Source organism: Oreochromis aureus, linkage group 7, assembly GCF_013358895.1.
Source record: "Oreochromis aureus strain Israel breed Guangdong linkage group 7, ZZ_aureus, whole genome shotgun sequence".
NCBI classification, from domain to species: Eukaryota; Metazoa; Chordata; class Actinopteri; order Cichliformes; family Cichlidae; genus Oreochromis; species Oreochromis aureus.
In genome coordinates, this window is record NC_052948.1 from 51,662,189 (window position 1) to 51,684,605 (window position 22,417).

General features: G+C 38.7%; 1 protein-coding gene across 2 annotated transcripts in view; it reads right to left on the minus strand.

Moving 5' to 3' along the window:
- Positions 1–22,076, minus strand: part of fcho2 (FCH and mu domain containing endocytic adaptor 2) — a 47,753-nt gene extending 25,677 nt beyond the window's left edge. For both annotated transcript variants that reach the window (XM_031734600.2, XM_031734599.2), the window contains exons 1-7: positions 21,893–22,076; positions 11,249–11,340; positions 8,433–8,507; positions 7,760–7,901; positions 6,101–6,253; positions 5,761–5,865; positions 4,365–4,463 (exon numbers count right to left, since the gene is read on the minus strand). In XM_031734600.2, the coding sequence (XP_031590460.1) occupies positions 4,365–4,463; positions 5,761–5,865; positions 6,101–6,253; positions 7,760–7,901; positions 8,433–8,507; positions 11,249–11,340; positions 21,893–21,925 (699 nt within the window). In that variant the 5' untranslated portion in view covers positions 21,926–22,076. The remainder of the gene's footprint in view (positions 1–4,364; positions 4,464–5,760; positions 5,866–6,100; positions 6,254–7,759; positions 7,902–8,432; positions 8,508–11,248; positions 11,341–21,892) is intronic.
- Between the last annotated feature and the right edge of the window lie 341 nt (positions 22,077–22,417).

Sequence of the window (22,417 nt, forward strand, 5' to 3'; positions counted from 1 at the left end):
CTCTCACACACAGACAAACAACAAAACTCGTCCCAGAGAGTCTTTTGCCCACATGCTCGAAACATGTATCTGCCTTGAAGGTATCCTCGCTCGCACACAAATGCTCACTTACCAAAACAAACACAGCACGCACGCAGACAGATGCAACTACCCTTATGTGAGTTCAAAGCTCTCTGAACAGCAAACCACACTCAAATATGAACCAAACATACCTTTCAAATCTCCCATGCCTACCCAGCTTGTCTGAAGAAACTTGTATGTCTAATATTATCACTGCGGTTTTTGTGTGTTTGTGTGTGTGTGTATGTGTGTGCTAGTCTCTTTGCTGGCATGGTACAATAGTAGTGCCGGTAAAGAACATGGTCCCTTCACCAGGCTTTACCATCTGTGTCCAATGATGAGCAGGTGGCAACTGTTTTTTTTTCTTGTTCTTTTTTTATTTTTTTATGTAGGACAGGTAAAAAAAGAAGTAAAAAACAACAAGCTCAAACAATAAAAAATGTATTGTAAAAGAAAATGGCAACAACACTAACAATTGTAGTATGTATGTTAAACACAGACACACGGAGTGCTGTGGAAAAAGTATTTGCCTGATTTTGTTGTTTTGTTTTGGGGGTTTTTTAGCTTAACTTAGCTTTAACAAATTTCAATATTAGTCACAGATAACCAGGGTAAACACAAAATGCAGTATTTGAATGATGATTTCAGTTATTAAGGGGAAAAAAAATCTATTCAAACCTACCTGTCCCTATGTGAAAATGATCCCCTGTAAACCCTTGTGTCATCCTGGGCAGCAGGAACTTGAATAATACGTTTGCAATACCTGGCAATGAGTCTTTAATACTGCTGTGGCATTTTGGCTCACTCTTCTTTGCAGAATTATTTTAATTCAGCCACATTGGGAAGGTTTAAGTGTGAACGGCCTGTTTAAGGTCATGCCAAAAAATCTCAACTGGACTTGAGTCAAAGACTTTGATTAGGCCACTTTTTGAACCATTCAAAAAGTGGACTTGAGGTGGACTTGCTGCTGTCTTTTTTAAGTGCTCTTGAGCTTCAGGACACGAACTGATGGGTGGAAATACTCCTTCAGGACTTCCTGGCAGAGAGCAGAATTCATGCTTCCATAAAGGGCTAACCCTAACCCCGAACCCTAACTCTTATGGAAAACCATCAAAGTCCCGAAGCAGCAAAGCAGCCCCAGAACATCCCAGACCATCGCACTACCACCACCATGCTTGACTGCTGGTATGATGTACTTTTTATGAAATGCTGTGTTAGTTTTAGGCTACGTTCACACTGCAGGCGAAAGCGCATCAAATCCGATTTTTTCGCCCCTATGCGACCCATATCCGATCTTGGTATGACAGTGTGAACGGCACAAACCGATATTTTCAAAACCGATCTGGGTCACTTTTCGTATGTGGTACTGAACCGACACGTATCCGATGTTTTAGAAAGCGACTGCTGTGTGAACGGTCAAGTCGCATTAAATCCATTTTTACGTCACTGACACAAGACAGACGCCAATTATCAGCGCCGAGAAGCGCCCGATAGGACATCGCGAACGATTTCCTACCATCCGTGAAACTGTTGGGAAGACAACGTTGGAGAAATGTGAACATTTTATTTTACTGTATTTTCTGCAGATTCTGACAGAAATCTGCAACTATCCTTTGAAGCACCGCTCCTCTAAAACAGCAAAAAGGATCATTATTAGGTTATTTGCATTATTATGTAAATAACAAAATAACTTAAAGCAAAAATTTGGAAACATAAAGTCCGAAGTCTTTATATTAAGGGCAATCAGTCAAACAATATTGTTTGCTCTGGGTCTAAACAGAGCGATTGTGTGTGACATCTTCTTTTTGCGTGCATGCGGGCCGCTTTGAGCTGCTCACACTGGAGAGCGTTTGATGTCGCATTTTATGTGTAGTGTGAACAAGCCGACAAAAAAATCGGATTTGATCAAAAAATCGGAATTGAGCATTAAGACCTGCAGTGTGAATGTAGCCTTAGACCAGATCTAACAGGACTTGAACCCTCCAAAACGTTCAGCTGTTGTCTCGTCAGTGTACAGAATATTTTCCCAAAAGTCTTGGGGATCGTCAAGATGTTTTTTGGCAAATGTGAGATGAGGCCTTTGTGTTCTTTTGGTCAGCAGTGTCAAATTGAACCCTCCCATGGATGCCATTTTTGCCCATTATCTTTCCTAGTGTTAAATCATGAACTCTGACCTTAACTGAGACAAGTGAAGCCAGCAGTTATTTAGATATTGTTCTCGGCTCTTTTGTGACCTCCTCGTTGAGTCGTTGATGTGCCCTTGGAGTAACTTCGGTAGACCAGACACTCCTGGGAAGGTTCACCGCTATTGCTTTGTAAGCCTTTCCCAGCTGACAGATGACAATGTGTTTCTCGGCTTTTTGTTTTGATAGTGGCATAATGTGTTGCTCTCTTAGAGCTTTTATCCTACTTCACGCTTTGTCAGACAGGTGGTATTTAAGTCATTTCTTTACCCTACAGGTCTAGTAAAGTTGAACTCTTTTTTTTCTTATTTTTTAAACATGTGGTTAATCACAGTTACTTCATGATTTAACAGTGGAGTCAATTACTTTTGCACACATGTATATTTAGATAACCTTTTCCACTTAATAACTAAATTAATATTTTGTGTTTACTCGGGTTATCTTAGACCAATAATAAAATTAGTCTGGTGATCTTAAACATTTAATTCTAAAAAATGTGCAAAAACAAAAAAAAACAGAGAAGCAGTAGTTTTTACAGCACATGTACATGTACATATGTTGAATAGTTTTACACACTCTTCTTCTACTAGCAGAGGCCTTGTAGATATTTGCGAGCATGTATGTGGGATTGTATACCTGGTGATGACTTTAACAGGCCCCTGATGGTAGTATGACTGGTGGTGTACTAACATAAACAACTGATCAAATCCTTTATGAAAGATCTATAAGCACCTGCTTACATTCATAAGCAGGTGTCTGGCTAACCGATGAACTGATAAACATAAAGGTTGCCTCATGGTAGGGGTTAGATTAGTGGAGGTGCAATGCTGCGGTTCTGCCCATCTCCTCCCCTGTCCTCTGTATCTACATCGTGATGAACCCTAAAGAGGAAACAGTTTCTAACGTTTGACTTTAGTTTTGTGGTTTTCACAAATGTTTGAGGCTTGGTTCAATACTACACCCCCTTTAGAATACATTTTTAGAACTTCTAACTGAGAAACACTTGTTTAAAATCAGAGAGTTCACAACTCGCAAATTTTTGTTATCGTTTAAATGAAAATGTGAAACAGTTCTTTAGCTGCTGACTTTCAACCACAAATATAATTTTTTCACTGTCATTAGTAATATTATGGCCTTTTAAGAAAAATGGCTCCAACTAACCGAAATGCTTTTATGAGAAAAATATTTCGATTTGTAACTTTAAAAAAAAAAATGTGCGTATTGAAATAAACATTTTTTATCAAGTTGTCCTGAGGCTACAATCACACGCCAATAAAATGGCATCCAACAACAGAAAATAAGGGCACTAAAACAACTTGAACGCAACAAATAATTTAGATTTTAAATCAAGTTATATGCAAACACACGCTGTTATCTGCACGTCTGCTTGTCAGAGCACAGTGTTGCAGTATGAAAGCTTATTTCGTGCTGCCTTAAACCTATGAGACAATGTTATTCCCAGCCGTGTACACTGAAGAGGATTTCTTTTTTAGACTGTCCACAGCTAGACTCTGATTCTCTTGGTGGAGTTGCGTCGCCCTCTACAGATCTTAAGGGAACTACAGCAGCAGCGTTAGCACAAAGCAGCCACAGATTAATGAAACAGAGCAGCAGATTGTAGTTAGGTATTCTGTGTGGCACTGGTAAGTATGAGTGCTAAATAAATAAATGAAAAGCAATCTCTGATTCAAGCTGAATACTGATTGATGTAGTTCTGAATGATGTTTGAAAGCCTTCACAATTGTGCTTGATGCCAAACCCAAACCCAAACACACTGCTCCAGAGAGGAAAAAGAGGCCTGTGCAGCACTTTTTACTACCATACACAGTATTTGGCAAAGTCTCTGCCCCTGTGGAGGTGCTTTCGATAGACTGAGAGGGAGTTTTGATCTGAGAGGGAGATTTGATCAGTTTTTAATTGCTCAGCATAAAAGGATGAATGGACCATTTCCTGCTCCTCGGTTAAATTATTAGCGAGATCAAAGACGACACTAATTGATATGACGCACAGTGAACCCAGTGAGCACAGCCTCAGGTCAGCGAGACACCTACTCCACCCACAGGAATGTTTGAGAGCATGCTCTCTGCATGTGTGTGTGTGTGCACGTGTGTACATACTCACCTCTCCTATCTGAATGTGTGTTTCATCCACATACAGCGAGTACGACTGAATGATCTCCTTCATGTGGAGAATGTGGTTTTCTTCGATGTCTTGGAATTTCTGTAAGACAGGGTTATGATATTAATGGCACAGCGATGTCACTTTAAGAAGGCTTCACCTGGTTAAGAATTAGTCTTTGGGGGGATAACTATGTATACACAAATATGTGGTCAGCATACATTAAAGGAAAAAGGTTTGTGCTATGTCATTTAACAAAAATCTATGGACATTTAGTTCTTTCTTACCAGCTGATGAACCAAAAAATATTTATTTTTGTCTCTTACAGGAATCTGTTTGTGCAATCTGTCTCTATGCAGTAAAAAAAAGAAAGAAAAAAAAGCTTCATTGAAAACAAATTATCTGCATGCCAAAGAATCTGTATAAAAAACTTACAAGTTAAAGGCCAAATGTGAGACTTTGCTTCCGTATTCTGTTCCTGTGACTTTCTTTCTGTGTGTGTATGTGTGTATGTCTGGGTGGTCTCTGGCCCAGGAGCATATATAGCTCCTCCCACCAAGACTCAATTCTGGACGTGACATATAGTGATGAGGATTCATTTCGGGTTTTAAGCACAAGTATGGTGTAGACCACAAACTTAAATGCTGGTACTTACTTCCATTTGTGTTTGACTCGGGGCTTTGGGGGTAAACCGAGGAGAATGAGTATAAATAATCATAAACTGGAAAATCGCAGGGGGACCGGGGGGACTGAGCCTTTCTGACCACGAAAACACCGGATAAAGAGCATCCCGCCTCTGCATCTACACTTCAGAGACTTGCACGCAAAATAAAACTGCGCTTTTGTCTTCTGCCACGATGACAGCTCGCGCAGGCTCACACGCAGACAGTCAAAGGGAACACACATGTCGGAGGCACAGTGATGTCAGAGAGCACATGTGTTCAGTGTTTATAATACACGTCTACATGTGTTGCGCTGGAGATGAGCCGTAGACTGTAATTCGGGGGAAGCGGCAATACGGCAATGCTGCCTTCTATAGGGGAAAACAAAACCACTGGGCTAACTGGAACCAGCTCTGGTGGCAGCACTGCTGCGGTTCAGGAGGATACTGAGACCAAATTCTGTTGATCTGATTTTAATTTGGAGTTTATCTAATCAGCGCTTCAGATGGATTCAATTACACAACGATTCCGTTAAGGGGGAAAAAACACAATCTGGAGATGATACAGGGCTCAAAGCGTGGACCAGACACACACATGCGCACACACACACACAGGACTAACAGATTTACCAACAAAAGTGTTGCATACCACAGAGATAGACAACAAACAGAGTTTGCGAGCATGCATTTGATTAAAGCACATGCACAAAGAAGGAGGGAGAACCAGCTAATAAATACCTGTGCAGTTTCTGTCATCTTCTGTTCAAACTCAGACTTAGCTGTGGCATATTTCTCCACGTATGATTTGTAGGTCTCTGTGGCTTTTTTGGCTTTCACTCCAGCCTGCAGAACATAAACAAACAGATAAATGACTATCAAGTGTTTGTATACTGGAGACAATGACTGTCAGTCTTTCAGGCTCCTCTGACAAACTGGCAAGAAAACCGATCTCCACTTAACATCTGAAGCCTTTGGGGTTGAACTTTCAGTATAGACTCCTCTATTAAAGCACTTCATCATGCCTTATTACCAGACCATGATTATGTGGGAGTGTGTACGTGCGAGTGTGACCTCCCACCTTGTCTACATCTCTCTGGGTGGCCCCCTCTTTGCGGAGGCGTTCCTGCTCCACAATTTTGGCATTGTAGTTCTCCTTGGACTTCTGCAAAGCCTGGAAGATGCTCTGGATGTTCTGGACGGCCTCAAGGGTAGACGCCACCTCTTCTTTTGTCTGAAAACACACATGTCATATAGGGTAGGCTTAATAACAACACGCCTTTGCTTATGATGTGAGTTTGAATGTGTCTGTGCAAACTGGCTGCATGTGAACAAAGGCCCTTGGCACAGTATAGCACTTAGCATTAATAAACTGCGTAAAACTCAAAGCATCTGATCTATTCTTAAAGCCTTTCGTCATTCACATGGATATAAAAAGAGATCTATAATGCAGGGGTAAATGCTTATGAACACTATAACCACATAACCTTGCTTGATCATCTGTTTTACTAATTAGCATCATCCCTATACCCTCTTATGTACTCATTTAGACACCATTATGGTGCAATGTGCACATCACTGGATAAAAAAAGGAAAAAATGTAAAGTATTATATCATATTATATTATGAACATTTATCTAAATACAGTCTTATATTGTTTTAACAAGTGAGCCAAGAAACATAAACATCTGAGGGGAGGGAGTTGTGGGGAAGTGATAAAGAGAAACTGTGACAGCCTTTTTGTCATGCTGAAAGCACAAACACAACTCCACTAATGCCGATCTCCTATTTTACATTGTGCTCTGTGGCTTCATGCATCAAATATGAGTTCATACTGTGTCTCAACAAAACGAGGATGCAGAGTGAGGTGTAAAGAAATGCCTCGCAGAACGACACCACACGCACAACGCTGTGGTTTTGTCAAGATGGAATCCACCAAAACTATATCCCCGCTCTTGTACATGGCTTAGTTTCAGCTTCTTTGACTCTGGGGACAATCACTAGAGTGTGAAACAACTTGTAATGATGGAAGGTTAGAATGGGTTTAAATTTAAATAGTTTATTTTGTTCAGTGAAGATGAGTTTGTGTCAAAAGTGGAGCAGAAAACCACTGTAATTTAACTAGAAGAAAAACAGCATCGGTGCAATGCAAGTATCAAACCTCAATTAGTATTTACAGGAATGTCAGTATCAAAAATGCATGGTTCAAAATGTTCTCTTACTGTGCATTCATGCGGTGTCAGAGTAGTAGGAAAATACGCTTAGAAAAACTTTGAGAATATTTTGATGCAAGAGTTGGCTGAGTTTGACACAAAAACACAGAAAACATGCCGCATAAAAGTAATCATTGGGTTGATGCTAAGAAACTTTAGCTAATAGTTCACTCTAACTGCTTAATGTGTGTCACTTTCAGCTAACTTTTAGTTAATGAATTAGTTAGTATCGCATCAGGTTTCAGTCTCTATTTGCTGTCTGTACAGAGTTGTGTAGATTAATCAGAAAGTGAGAAGTTGTTATTATTATTAGGAATTCTGATAACACGTGATCTGAAGCAATACTGGAAACAGCTATCAAAGTATTCTTCAAACGATCTGAGAAAGAAAAAGACTTTTTTTGTACTTGTCACTTTTAATGTTCCCATTTAAAAGCACGCAAATAGAAAATCAGAAGACTGACACCATCATATCGCACTGTATCAGTATTTGGTATTCACAGTTTCTCCAACACCAAATGTCCTTACCTTTTTGTGTGCTTTGGACTGCTCTTCCACATATTTCTGAACCTCTTTTATAAGTTCCTGTAGTTTCCTCACTAGTTCCATGTGACAACTGGCCAGCTTCTCTGTTGAACCCTTAAACACATCCCACATCGGAGCAAATGTCCTGTGATAAAGAAAAGAATATTTAAATTGACATATTTAAATTCATATGAATTCATTCAAGCATCTTCTTTAAAAGTAAATTAATTGAAAAGATTTCTTGAAATTGTAAAACTAAGTAAAATACAATTAAATAATATTGAAAATATCCTACATATAGTTTTGAGAATGGATCATTTGGTAACATTTATTTTTACAAACTACCTGATGAGGCTTTGATGGACATGTTTATTGAGGCTTTGTCTAGAAGAATGTGAGTCAGCTGCTTTTAAAAAGCTGATTGCTTTTTTGCTGAATTTCCTAAATCCTTGCTCTGGCATTTGCCATAAATACAATAATAATTAAAACAGACTAAAACTAACACTGAAATGAATAAAAACTAAACATTCTCAAACAATAAAAACTAAACTGAAACGAACAAAGCCACTTTGCAAACGAACTGAAACTAAACTCAATAAACAACAAAAATTCAAAGCAAAATCAAATTAAAACTAACTAGAAAGCACTAAACAATGATAATAACTCTGGTACTAACCCAAGCTGAGAAAAGTTGCCAGCTGACTTGGCAAGTTTGGTCATTGACCTGGCATAGGCCTCCTCAATAGTACTCCTAGAAGAGAGCAAAAACAAGAAATAAAACACAACACCACAATATATAAGCATGACTTTAAATAAACTGTTCAAATAACCATGAGTCTATACTATTATGTCATCAATGTCAAAATAACAATTATTCTTCTCAAAACTAGAGGATAGTGTTGTAGAGTATGATAAAGTTTTTCCGATTCACTTGCAACTAGGCTGCAGCTCAAACAGGGCACGTCGCTAAGAATCTGCACATCCAGGCCAGAAACACCCACTTAGAACTTGCAGCATAAATGTTTGACCACATGCACCGTGTGTGGGCAAATAAATGTGGTTTGGCTTGGGATTTGTTCATAAACCTCATGCGGAAGATGACAGAGTATGAAAGCTAGTGTTTGAACTGCATGCTTCTCTCAATTTCCCTTTTTATTCCTGTATTCTGTAACAAAGTGACAGTAGTGGGAGAAAAAAAACACTGCAGCGGTGTTGTAGTGAAAGTGTGAATTTTGCATCTGTGTCTCCCAAACGAGGTCAGCCAGGGGGAAGCAGGTCAAATGTGCACATAGGCAAATGCATGCACCCAGCATAGGCACACACGCACACACATAATCACGCACAGGATATTGTGACACTGTCTGCAGCACAGTGGAGATGCCTACACTTCTTCTTCTGCATCTTTCGATAGCCTGAGTTTGTTTTTTAAACTTTATCATGTTATAAATGCTCCCAAGCAGAACTACAGTCTTTAAATTAATCCTAAGGAAGTTTGTGTTTGTACTTCTGAAATAGGGATCTTATTAGACCTTAGATTACCTTTTAACTTATTATTCCAAGACATACGTCAATGGATTTTTAAAAGTGATTGTTGGTTGATTTTAAGTCCTTTATATGAAAATGTAAAGCATAAATTGTTAAAATACATTTATGAATAAGTCTACAGTGTTTGATGCTTTTTGTGTGACACACATGACAGGGAAGTGAATTTAAATTTAAAGACATTAGATACTTTCTTCTCCATATTTGATATCCATTCTCTCATGGTGAATAATTATAAGCTTAATAATTGATCATTTTTACGTTAACAAGGGTGCTCTTTGTTTCTCTCTTTACTTCCTCGTCTGCTGAAAATGAGAAACGGACTCCACGCCGTCTCTTTCTCCTTTCCCTCGTTCAGTTTTTTAAGCTGAAACAAAGGTGAAAATAGGCACCATATTCAAGCACTGGGACCTAACAGCTGCTAGTGATGGACTGGTAGTACTTTTGAGAGTCAAAATGTGGATCACTCTCATTACTCCATGTGAAGTTTAATTAGCAGACACTGTTGTGTGTGTGTGGTGTGTGTGTGTGTCCCTTTGAGATTTCATTAACTGACAGACACACAGTGCACATAGCTGCTTTCCCCAGCAGAGGAAGCCATAGTGCAGATTTTGAAACACTGTTAAATGGTAAAAGACCAAGCTGACTAGGAAGCTGGCGCAAAGCAGCATATCCACACAGTAAGTAAAACACTAACTGACCTTCTGTCTCCTCCATGAATAATGCATTGATTAATTTTAGTGTACAAAAGAATAGCACCACTGTAGCGTAGGAGGAGTGTTAATATTTAAGCAAAGTCAAAAATCTGAAAGATTATTTACAATGTTTATTACGGGTCTTTGTTGTAAATGAGACATTGAGTATCAATGGGACTAGCTGTATAAATAAAGGTTTAATAAATAAAAACATCAAAGTGAGGTGGATGCTTTAAAAAGTGCAGGTGAGTGTCACAATTGTTGGAACGGCTAGTGGCAAAAAATATGAAGGTGGTGGTTTTCCTATCAGCCAACCTGCCACCAAAGAAATAAGAACAATAAAAAGATGTGGAATTATTGGAAAAATAAACATGTTAAATGACTGTGCTATGTGCCCAAGGAGGACTTTCGTATTATTGTAAATAATTACTTAATTGTTGTTGTATATGACTGGTAGCATGATTGTTTTAGAGATATTTGGAAATGTTTCTACTGTGAAACTTATTGATTAAAATAATCATGAAGTGGGAATCTGATCGTGATGGCGCAAATTCTATTTTTATCTTTCAATAAAGTAATCTGATCAACTCAAAGCGAGTTGAGTGCATTCCTCAACAACAGGAGGAACAGACAGTGGAATCCACGGCTGAATTCCAGAGCCAGCTCATCCGTCATGTGGCAGGTTACAGACTCACACCTCTTCCCACAAAGAACTGAGTCATCGTGGAGGTGGTAAAGGATGTGTAAGTTTACAGCAATATGGACAAATGAAACAGTTGGCAACGATTAAATCATTTTCAAATTATAATCATATATAGATGTCTTTTTGTGAGGTTTCACCTTCCCTGGTTTATTCTTCTTATTTGCTTTCTCCAACCAAAAAAACTCAACTGAACTTAATCACTCAATCGATTATGACATATGAAGACCTAACAGAGATTTCTATATGATTAGTCAAAGCCCCTAAACAGCCCAGTGTTGTTCAAGGTTACAGCGTGTAACAAACTTGCAAATTCAACGTGAATATTCATGGAAGTGTCAGCAAAGAATCTGGAAGTTATTATACGCACAGTATGAGGAACTGGACGTGCAGGTTATAGCCTTAGAAAGACTTTTAAATACCAAAAAACCACATGGACAGGAAAGACATGTATTGAAGAGCTAGACAGAGTGCAACCAGTTAATTAGTAATGTGTTCACTGTGTTAGATTAACCACATTGTGCCCTTGATGCGTACCAGAACACTGTGTCTTACCTTTCTCTGATGAAGTCTGTCAGCTCCTTGGTGGAAATTTGGCCATGCTTCATGTTATGGTAGAGCACATCAAAGCCATTATTTTTTTCCCCCTGTTTTGCAGACAGAAACAAAAAAACGTGGAAGCTGATGCTCAGTCACTGTAAAAACCATTAAGTATAGCAACAGAACCTCTGCTATTGATTACACATTACCGTTAAGGCTTTTTCAAGCAGCAGCGTTCTCATTTTTTGCATAGCTTCTATCTGCATCTGCAGCAAACTCTGGTCGACCATATTCATCTTGGCCATGTTTAAGAGCAACAACACTTAGAAATTAGCAAATCAACAGCAGACTGGTCGAAGGCTAAAACCTACAATGAAAGACACACCTGAACAGCTTTCTGTGCTGCTGTAACCATGCCACTGGGCAACAGTGTCCAGTTGCACTTTAAAAATGCAAAGACATTCTAAATAATTAATCTAGATGAAAAACAGCAGGCTTTGTTTTAACCAGAATTACTGTCTTCTAGGGGTAGCGGAACAATCGATAACCCATAATGTTGTGATATTTTGCGTGCCAATATTGTATCAATACAGGAACACACCAAATATCTACATTTTATTGAATAAAATTAAATGATCTGCGAATCTTATAAACAAGAGGGCTCTCATACAACACCATCCTGAGACAACATTAGTCAAGCAAACATACATTAAATAAGCTCAAACGAAGAACCATCCAACACTGGACACACACAGCTTGACAAAGCTACCTCGTAACTGGCTCAGTTACATGAGTAAGAATAGGATGGTTGTCCAAAACCTGAGGGTGTTGCACATTCATTACCACTTCTGATTGCTAAATGATTGCAAAGGTTTCTTAATAAGAGGCAACCTTTCGCAGTCTGACTTGGACTGGGTGCAATCACTCTCAAAGAGATTGCCAAATGTCTGCAAATAATTGTTATCTACTTTATAAATGTAGTCAAGATTGCCAACATGTTGCCATTAATCTGAATGAGTCTTTGTCAATGAGCACAACTTGACTCAAGTGGCTGCCAGCTGGTTGTATTCTTGTTGCATTCCTACAGAACAGGGAGGTTGCTGAGTGCAACTGTAAATGATATAAGACTTCATCAGGGTTCATCCAATGCCAACAGGAGGTTTTATTAACAATCTCATTTTACAACAAAAAAATAACTTAAGTGAGATAACTTTAGCTTATTGTATAAAAAAGATACTGACAGAGTTTAACTTTGAGGACATAACACACATCACAACACATCTTGAATCTTGAATAATTTGCAGTTGAGGAAAAATCACAACATATGTTCACAATATTGGATCGCCAGCTGTCTGTTTATTCCCACCTCCATTTTCTGCTGGTTGTATAATTCCTAAACCACTGAAGTTACAGATAACAACTGTCAACACACATGACACCGCATGTGTACAGGCGGTTATATTTATAGATCATTTTGCAGGAATAGAAAAGTTCAGTATCTGATCAAATGTAAACTATGTTCGTATTGCCACTTCTTTTGCTGACTTATGGAATTAAATATGCCCGGAAAAAAGGCTTTGTAAAACATTAGGATGTCACAGAGAAGATGAACTTAACTTGCTGTGTGTTTAAATCTCCCCAAAGCATAAAAAGAAAACTCATAAATGAGAACTCATGACATAAAAATGTTTAGTGAGGTCACAGTACAATTCTTCATCTTCATATACAACTATAAGTCATAAGTTTTTGCTGTCTGAAATAACTCGTCTAAAAGGGCATCCACACAGGAAGTGATGCGCTCATTGCATATTATTTTGAGGCTCATGGCTGGTCACTAGCTGACCTTCCAGGCTCTGATTGTCTGGACAATCCTACGCCCTGTCAGATGTAAAAAATGTCTGGAAGTTGCGTCAATTGCTCACAGTAAAGTTGATGAAAGTTTAAACATGGGACTTGTCCTGGTTATTAATTTCACTAACTTTTGGACACACCTTCAGTGTTTCTGAAATTACTGTTTGTACTGTTTCCACTTTAGCATACAAATACAAATGCCTTCTGAAATAGGATCAGGAAAACATGCATTAAAATACCACCTTATACAGTGTGAAGCACACGGGAAAGCTGTATTTTGTAACTTACTGGCTGCAAATCTTACATGGATTTGTTCATGCAGCTGCTAGAGAATACTTTAAAAATGGGGTCTGGGACAAGCTAGTCTCTATAGCTGATCTCGACCTTCGACCAACAAAGTCTAGCCAGTTCATCCCCGAGTTAAAATGAATGATTGTGGCACATGAATCCCCTCCAGGTGATGCTGAGATATTACATTCATGAGAATAGGATGAACAACCTGGAAACATAATGCCTTTGGCCAAAGCAGCTGTGAGTGACTGGGTAAAATAAAAAGATTGAACTTGTACTATAATGACTGTAGTGCATTTATGTCTGTTTCCAAACCCCTCCAAGACACGTTAATCAATCTGGATAAAAACTGATATATAAACTACCCGGGTACCAGTATTATCAACATATATATATCTTTTAGTATTTATTTTTATAACCCTCAAATCCTTACAAATTACCTATATTATGTGCAGTAGCTTATCTCAAAACGAACAATGACATTAAATGTACATTACATGTACAGTGTTGTCGACAATACTTGTACATTTCTGTTTGTAAATATAGTTTGCTAAGTTTTAGTGCAGTAGCACTTTAGGGTAACTGGAATGTGTGAAATTTACGAGCGACTGGGACAGTTAGTTAGAGGTTAACACCAGATCAGCCAAGGCTTGTTACACATTACAAAACCATTTGAAACACAACACTGACTACAAAACCTAGCTTTGATTGTACAAGCAAATGTGTGGCTCTTTGAAGCTAATACAATTAGCCAACAACTAAAGAGAGGGAGATTGAGGTGAATTGGACAGCCTGAGAGCGATTGCAGTAGAAAGCATTACGACCTTGCAACCCTTTGTGGTGACAGGGACAAAGAGGACTGAACTGAGCTACTGTAGACAGTTCATATATCAGCACATGATATCTGCATTAGGAGTGCAGATTTTATATGTTTATAAAACTGCTGTTGTCTGACATGACTTATTTCACATTGGCTTGTGTTAGCGAGTTTATAGGAAATGACAATGACGTGTTTTTGCAGCTTCACAGCAGCAGAAATCTGCACAGAACAGCCATGGCCACTGTCTTACATATGCTTGAGCAAAGCGAGAAATGAAATATTAAACGCTAGAACTGACAGAAAAGTTGGCTTGTTTAGACCACTGCAAAAATCAGCATAACCAATCAATCAATAATCCATCTGATGCCATCAGATGTGGTGGAATAAAACTGATTATGATGAGTTTGTATTCGCATGATTGGTCTTTGGAAAATAGATCTGGTCTCGATTTCTAACCCTGTGCAGGGGTTGCAAATCTATGGCTACAGAACCATAGACATGAATATGATATGAAAATAAACTATTTCTAGCATTTTAATTTGTTTTGGTTGTTGTTATTGTGGTTTGCAGGTCTGAGTACTTACTGCTATATGCAGCTAAAGAAAAAAAATGAAGACCTGCTTCTATTGACTTGGACTTCAATCAAAATTAAATTCAAACTACCCAATGTCTTTATTCTTTTATTTTTGCTACTTATTATTTTACTGAAACATTTGGAGGACAGACTTTTCCTCGACTTCACATTTGGTTCACGTGCCAAAAGATTTTTGTTTTTCCACTCCTATTAGCAATGTTGCCATGCTAATTTAGACCTAATAGGACATGTCATTCTGTATGATGCTTAAATGTTTTTTTAGGGCATCACAAACAGTTCTTTGGTCAAAAATTTCTATTAAAAGTGAGTCTTTTGACCCCTACTCTAAAGCAATAGCTTTCCGACACTGGTAATAACCTTCTTTAACATATTTAAGCCAAACTTGGGCATACAAGTGTGAAAACAGAAATAAAGATAGATCTTTAGGACAAAGTTGAATAATTTAACATTCTCCCTCCCCCAGAAACATAGACAAAGAAGATAAAGTTCCAGACTAGAGAACGTCATCAGATTTATTTTCGATTTAAAAATATCCTCTTTTTCCTGCTTTACTTCCTCATTGGCCTTCTTGATTGCTTCAGCTCAGGAGGACACATGGCATACTAGAAGCCTCAAAGGATGTCAAACAAAAATCAATAACGGTAACATGACTAAGAACACTTTACTGGCACACTTGTTGTGACATTTTGGGAAATGAAATGAAAAAGCAATAAATGCTGATAAACCCACAGTTGGTGATGAGATGCCGTCTGATGTGACATACAAATAAGAAAAGTTTAACTAAAATGCATGTCACAATATGGGAAGACTCCAGTTCACCAGAGTTCACCCTCAGTCTCGTATAAATCTGCAGTCCAGCTTAGTTTCCCCTCGTGCCGAGGCCATCGCAGATATTTCCTAGTTCCTGAAGCAATCCACTGTCAGCAGTTTGGCCTAAAGGCTAAAGCATTAACTAATGGCTTTAGTTTTCTTTTTCCACATATGTTCAGGAAGTTTATGTCAAGAAGCTCCAAAATAACTATATACAAATAAAATACACACTAAAAGGAAAGCGTTGTTCTCCAGGTCACAGCTCACTGGCCAGTGAGCAGACCACTGAGGTGTGCTTCCTACTGTAACAAGAAAACAGTTTAAAAAAAAAAAAAAAGTTTAGCTGTTACCCCACTAACAGCAATCACGACATGCAAACTACTGCACACATTAGATGTCAAAGATATAGGAAGATAAAGCACAGTTTATGAGACCACATGTTACACAACACTTTACAACACAAACTAAGAGAGACTGGCCAATCGTACTACAAAACAGGGAAGTGACGAAAGTAAGTGAAAACACAAAGCAGAAAGGCAACAGGAAGAGAGCCCATTCTGTTCAGCTACTGTGTTCAACTGGTACCTGATATCAATGAATACAAAAGAAAAAGAAACACGGGAAACAGCTAAGGGCGTTTTTTTTTTTTCCACAACTGCTAAGGCTGGAATAAATTTCTAAAGCAGTAGAGAGAAATGTAAAAATACATATAAATATATAAATATTATGTACATTTTAGATAAATACATAAGTGATACCAGAGTGACGCAATTTTTTTCACACTCATGTCTGTGATGTAATCAATGAAAACACTGTTTGTTTAATATTCCAACCACACATTACATGTGCCCACCCCAACTGGACGATAACCTACTGAGAATTTAGCATACGTCAACAGTGCTTTGTTTGAGCAAACAGTACAGATGAACTGAGACAGCTTCCTATGAACTGACTGAATTCATTAAAAAAGGGAAGAGAACAAGCTGTGTCAGCTGGTTGTAGCATAATTACAGAAACAGGTGCTAGAATGAGAAAATCGTGCTACACTACACTGCACAGACTACAGGGAACTAAAGAATAAGTTGTATGCTTTAGGCCAAAAAAAATAGGTAATACTAGTTTCACCCATGAGGGGAAAGAAAAGAGAACTATTAAATCCGGAATTAAATTTAAAGCCAGTTGAAATTAGCCAGATGGCTGATGGGACAACTGCCCAAGGAAAGAATAATTATACAAACACTGGTGACTCGCGGTTCTGTGACACCTTTCCTGTACAACGTTTTAAGCTTTTATTTCTAAACACCACTTTATCTTTATTTGGGATTACTGTCTGTGAAATCATATCAAATTTAATCTCACTCAGAAGTGGGCTGCTTTAAATATTTTTGACTTCTCATAGAGCAAACAGCAGAATTGCTTTTCATATTTATCATTAATTGCTTATAAAATTCAGTTTTAGTTTTAGCCACCACTTATATCTTTATATTTTGATTCCAATGAACCAGATTTTGTCATTTTTTGGTCTTCAGTGGTTCAAACTGTTGAGCAACAGTTTGAACGTTTTTCTTTAGACAGTGGCCGTTTTCATTCATTTTCACTTCAGGTTTTGTAACTGACACCTTTCAGAGAAATTTTCTGTTTGCTTGGTAGGTCACTTAACACTGACCTATGAATTGTTCAATGATAAAAAGGCACCTAACTCAAAGGGATGAACTAATGTTATATATACACACATGTAACAGACAACTTAGCAAATAACCAATTTTGATTGTATCTTTAGGCACTTTGGCTCTAGTAGCCTGTCCCAAAAAACAGATATTCTATTTCTTTACTTGAATCTATGAAAAATGCCAAAGCTCACACAGTTTGGCAGACAGAAAATAGCATTTTGTATCAACAAGCTAATTCCCAAAGAGGCTTTAGCTAAGAACAGCAGAAGAAGTGGCAGGCAGATGAACAGTATCTCAAAGTCATGTTCGTAAGAAACAGGAACAATCCAGCATCTGGCCCTTCAGGGGCTCCAGCTACTGTTCACCAAAGCCTCACCACAAATGGTTTCAGTGAAAGGGTGACTGTTGAGAAGCTCTTCTTAAGAAAGGGAAACAGGGAGAAAAGGCTGAGGTATAGCCTGACTAGACCGAAAAACACTGGCAACAGATCTAATGGAGTGATGAATCCAAACAGAACATTTTCAGTTCAATTTGTCAGTATGCACAGTAGAAGTCAGGAGAGCGGTACACTGTAAAACATTATGGAGGCTATGTCATGGTTTAAGGCTGCATTTCAGCTATTGGTGTTGGAGTGGTATTGTGAATACAGAAAAGTACCATCAGCTTTTGTCCCACCAAGCAATACTACCTGGAAAATGTCTAATTGGCAACAGCTTCATTTTACAAACATGGGAATGATCCCAAACACAATGCCAATGGAGTAAAAGTATACCTGGCTAGAAAAATACACAATGGAACACAATCAGTCATGGACTGGCCTCCCCAGAGCCCGGACCCTAACATTGTTGAAGCAGTGTAGGATCTTGACAGAGAACAAAATAAAAGGCACCCAAGATTCAAAGAAGAGCTTTGAAATGTCCTTAAAGAAGTCCAGACAACGATTCCTTAAGATCACTTAAAGAAAGTACCACAAAGCATGAGTGCACACTGTGTTTAAAAATAAAGGTGTTCATACCAAATATTCACTTACAAGCTCATTAGAACTGCACATATATTTTTTGCTTTATAAACTATTATCGCATTTATGTTTGCAGAAATTTCAAAAAAATCGCTGCACATATTTCCACCGTTCTAGCAAAATATAAAGAAATAAGAGGTGGCAAGACTTTTGCAATTTAGTGTGATGTAAATTATGAAAGCTGAGAAGAATGGTCAATAAAGAAAAAAAAAAACAGTCATTATACAGAGTGAAGAAACTCTGTACATGTTATAACAGTCTATGTACTAGACAGAGTACATGGCTTTCTCACCAGCAAACAATCTATTTGTTAAGTCAGTAAGAACATATCTTTGAAAACCATGTTTTATATTTACAGCAATTCAATACTGAGCACTGAACACAAAAAGAAACTGACAGCTTTAATCTTAACTACCACCTTAAAAAGGAAAGATAAACCAAACCACAGTGCTATGGTTTATCATGTAACATCTGCTGCACAGAGATGGACAGGAATTCATTCTCCTCCTGTCAGACTACAATGCTGGTTCAATATCCTTTATTTAGGGAATCAAGTGGTTGTTGCCTATTGTTGTTTATCATACTGCATATTGTTATACTATACCTTCCAAACTGCAAAAGAATGCTAAAAAAGACTAAGCCTGGGAGTAAATGAATGCTTACATTATTTCAGGCTATTTTTGTTCGTAAGATTGTCTGCCTCAGTAAACACTGATGTTTGTGTGCAATGCTTTTTCAGTTAAACAACATATATGTAGGACATGTAATAAATGTGCTTGAGTAAAGAATTACAATTTAAAATTTTCTAATGTGCTAAATGTGTGAAGTTGGGATTATGGGCAAATGAATTATTGCACATAGGTGCTGAGTGTGTAAATCTTTGGTATGCAGGCAGGAAAGTGGCACAGTGTAGCAGTTTACCTAAGCTCTAGAGGAAACTTATGAAAAAACTTCAGAAGTTTCCCATGCTTGTTATTACAGCACTGATGTTGTGCTTTAGGAAGGGGGAAACAATACACAGGATTAGAAGTGTCTAAGCTGACACGACTTCTTCTCCTGTTCCGGTGTGTGCTCAGGTGAGAGCAGTGGAAAGAATTGCACGCTCTCCCTGAGGAATTTAGACAGAGCCAAACAACACAGTGTCTCTCCAACACAGACTGTAAACGGTGGCCGGTACAGCCTGTAGAGCACACAGACATGAGCTGCGCAGACGGTGCCTTGACATCAGAGTGTCTGGCCTCAGTCATGTGACCAGAGAGGTCTGGGAGCGGTGCACTGAGCTATCACAGCTCATCACAGACAACACACGCAGCTTTAGTATGCGGTATGCACACAGAGGCTGGGCTTTGTTTGTGGTAGAAACAAATGAAAACTTGACCATTACTTAACTTGATAGGGATGATAACGCCAAAACGGGTTGGTCTAATGCAACTAAAACCGACTCATTTAAATATAAAGGGAAAAATGAACAACAACCAGCAAGAGGCAGGATGTTTGTTTCACACAAAAACCATAATTAGTGTAATGTTTTCACTCTCTGGTAATCTTAGAAAATTGCTACTGATTCTCAAGGCTGTTGGGTTGAACCACCACTCAATCCAGTTACAAAACCTCAACAAGCCCTTCCTCTGAAGGCAGAGCCATACTGGTTTGATTTGAGAGACAGCTGAAGAAAATGAGGCAGCCAAAAGGATGTGTGTCACTCCTGTCCACCACTTTATTAACTTCACTCTTTGCCGTGTCATTGGGACGCTGCGTGTGAAGTGTGGGACAATATATAAGACAACATACTGGCTGTCTCTATACTGCCTACTCAGTGCTAATCTGTTGAGACTCCATGTTAAACATAAGGTCATCATAGTTTTGCTACAACAATCCAATGACTCAGGCATTTCAGCACATAGGCCACATCTTGCACTTTTGCGCCAGAACTTCCATTAAGAAACCAAACTCTTGCTTAGATTTCGTACAGAGAAAGAAAAAGGAAATGAAACAAAGCCTGCAAATAAATCCAAGGAGTAGAAATGTTGCAGCTGGTGACCAGTCCAGTGCTGCAACTACTGACAGATAAACAGCACTGCCTGAATTCCTAAAGAACTTGTATATTCAGCTGAGGAGATCCATTTTGTATAGATGACAAACAAGGGCAAAAAAAAAATGTAATGAAAACATCGGAAAAAAAGGTGAAAGATCATGGGATGTGAATGGGGAAAACCTCTCTGCTTAGCAGTATAACAAACAAACTGAAAAACTCAATATGTCTGATAGAGATGATGATGATTTGTAGTCGAGTCAAAAGGGAATAGGATGCATCTCCTCCCAGTGCCAAGTATGTGCGCTCATGTGTGTCCTGCATGTTAAACACACAGCTGATCGCTACCATCACTGGATTCTCTTGTGGCTCACAGCAGGGCACAAAGGGCAGATTGAAGAGTCAGGAGTGTCTCTGATCGCTCCTCTTTTTGCCATTTAGACAGTGATGAACTCTCATTTAGGAACAAAAAAGGCGTTAGTGGGTAACAGCAGTGTTATTGGTAATTACTTCAAGCACTTAGCTTAATGTAGTTTTCCACAAATATTCATTACAGTCCCTTTATAAGCCCTGGATCACCTCCAGAGTTCAACTAAGGCTAAAACTTAAGGATGTGTTTGTCCACCTTAAAGAAGACAAGAACAGATTCTGATTGGTTGTTTCAAGCTGAGAGTCCTGTTGTATTATATATAAATGAGTAACAGATTAACAAAAAGAACAGAAAAAGAAAGGGGGAAGTTACAACATTTAGCTACAAATTTACTTATGGGTTTTATTCAAAACTATGTCGCTGTTAGAATTTGTAACATTTTAGCTATAACGCATAACCCATACTTGTTATAGTGCAATACATACACCGTCTTGACATGGAGTAGCCCTAATGAGGCTAATGCTGTGCGAGTTTCACTTCTAATGGCACTATCTTTGTGACTTCGGTGTAGTGTAACAAGTAGTAAAGGCAGACTTCTACTTTCCCACCTGCTTTGACACAGCCACGTCAAATTATTATCGGAAGAGAAATGACCTTTAGGCAGTACGCAGAAAGCGCTGAGCTCAGCTTAACACAGCCTGTGCTTTGCGGCACCAGCTGTACGAAATAAAGTATCGCTAATTAGGTTGGTATTGATGCTTTTAAATTTATTCTAACTTACTAACATCTGGTGTCTCACTGAAACTTTGTCACGGAAGAAAATGACGCGTACGACCAACGGCTATGACTGACAGCCGAGGCGTCCAATAGCATTCAGGGAACTGACCATATACGTTCCAAGCGATCCTGACCGAGCCAATTGACAGAGAACAGGGGTGGACGCTTCGACGTTTCAAGTTAGATTGGTTCACAGAGGCCCAAACCCCGGGGTAGCAAAATATTTGCCGAAGGAAATTAGCGGTGGCCGCGGGGTTGCTGACCAGGACACTGCGACTTCAGAGGGAACTAAGCTTGTGAGCTAGACGACTTCCTCTGCAAAACGAATAACACTTGATTCCTGATTGGCATGAACATGATAAGCAGGGAACATAGCATGAGAATAGCGCCGGTGTAAACACCGTGAATAAAAAAGCACCACCTACCCAGAAATTCTCTAGGAAGTACGGCGTTATCATCTTGCTTTATTCCTCTTCGCCACAACTCTTCAATTTGTTGTAATGCAACTTTTGAAGCGTATATCATCCACCGTCCTCCCCCTGTTTCTCTTGTATCTGCCTTTCCCCGTTTTCCTCCTCTCCCCTTTCTTCTCCCTCCCCACCTACAGACTCCACCTCCACCCGGCTATACTGCGTCTCTCCCCTATGGTTTATTCTCGTAGAAATGTAGACGTTCAGTGGGTGAAACAGCGCTATCAATGGCGAAGAGAGACACCACAGTCGCCGGGTGAAATGCTGCCTTCAAATGCTTTACGTACATTTGAAGGCAGCATTTTACATAGAAGGCCAAAATTGACTAAAATACACATAAACTATAACGCAGCTATGTGAAAATAATAGTATATAAAAATAAATAATAAGATATTATTAGCTATATTACTGTTTGTTTTAGTCAGCGTTACGAATTCAGCATCTACAGATATGTCTCCCTGTTTAATAAATCTATGTGCC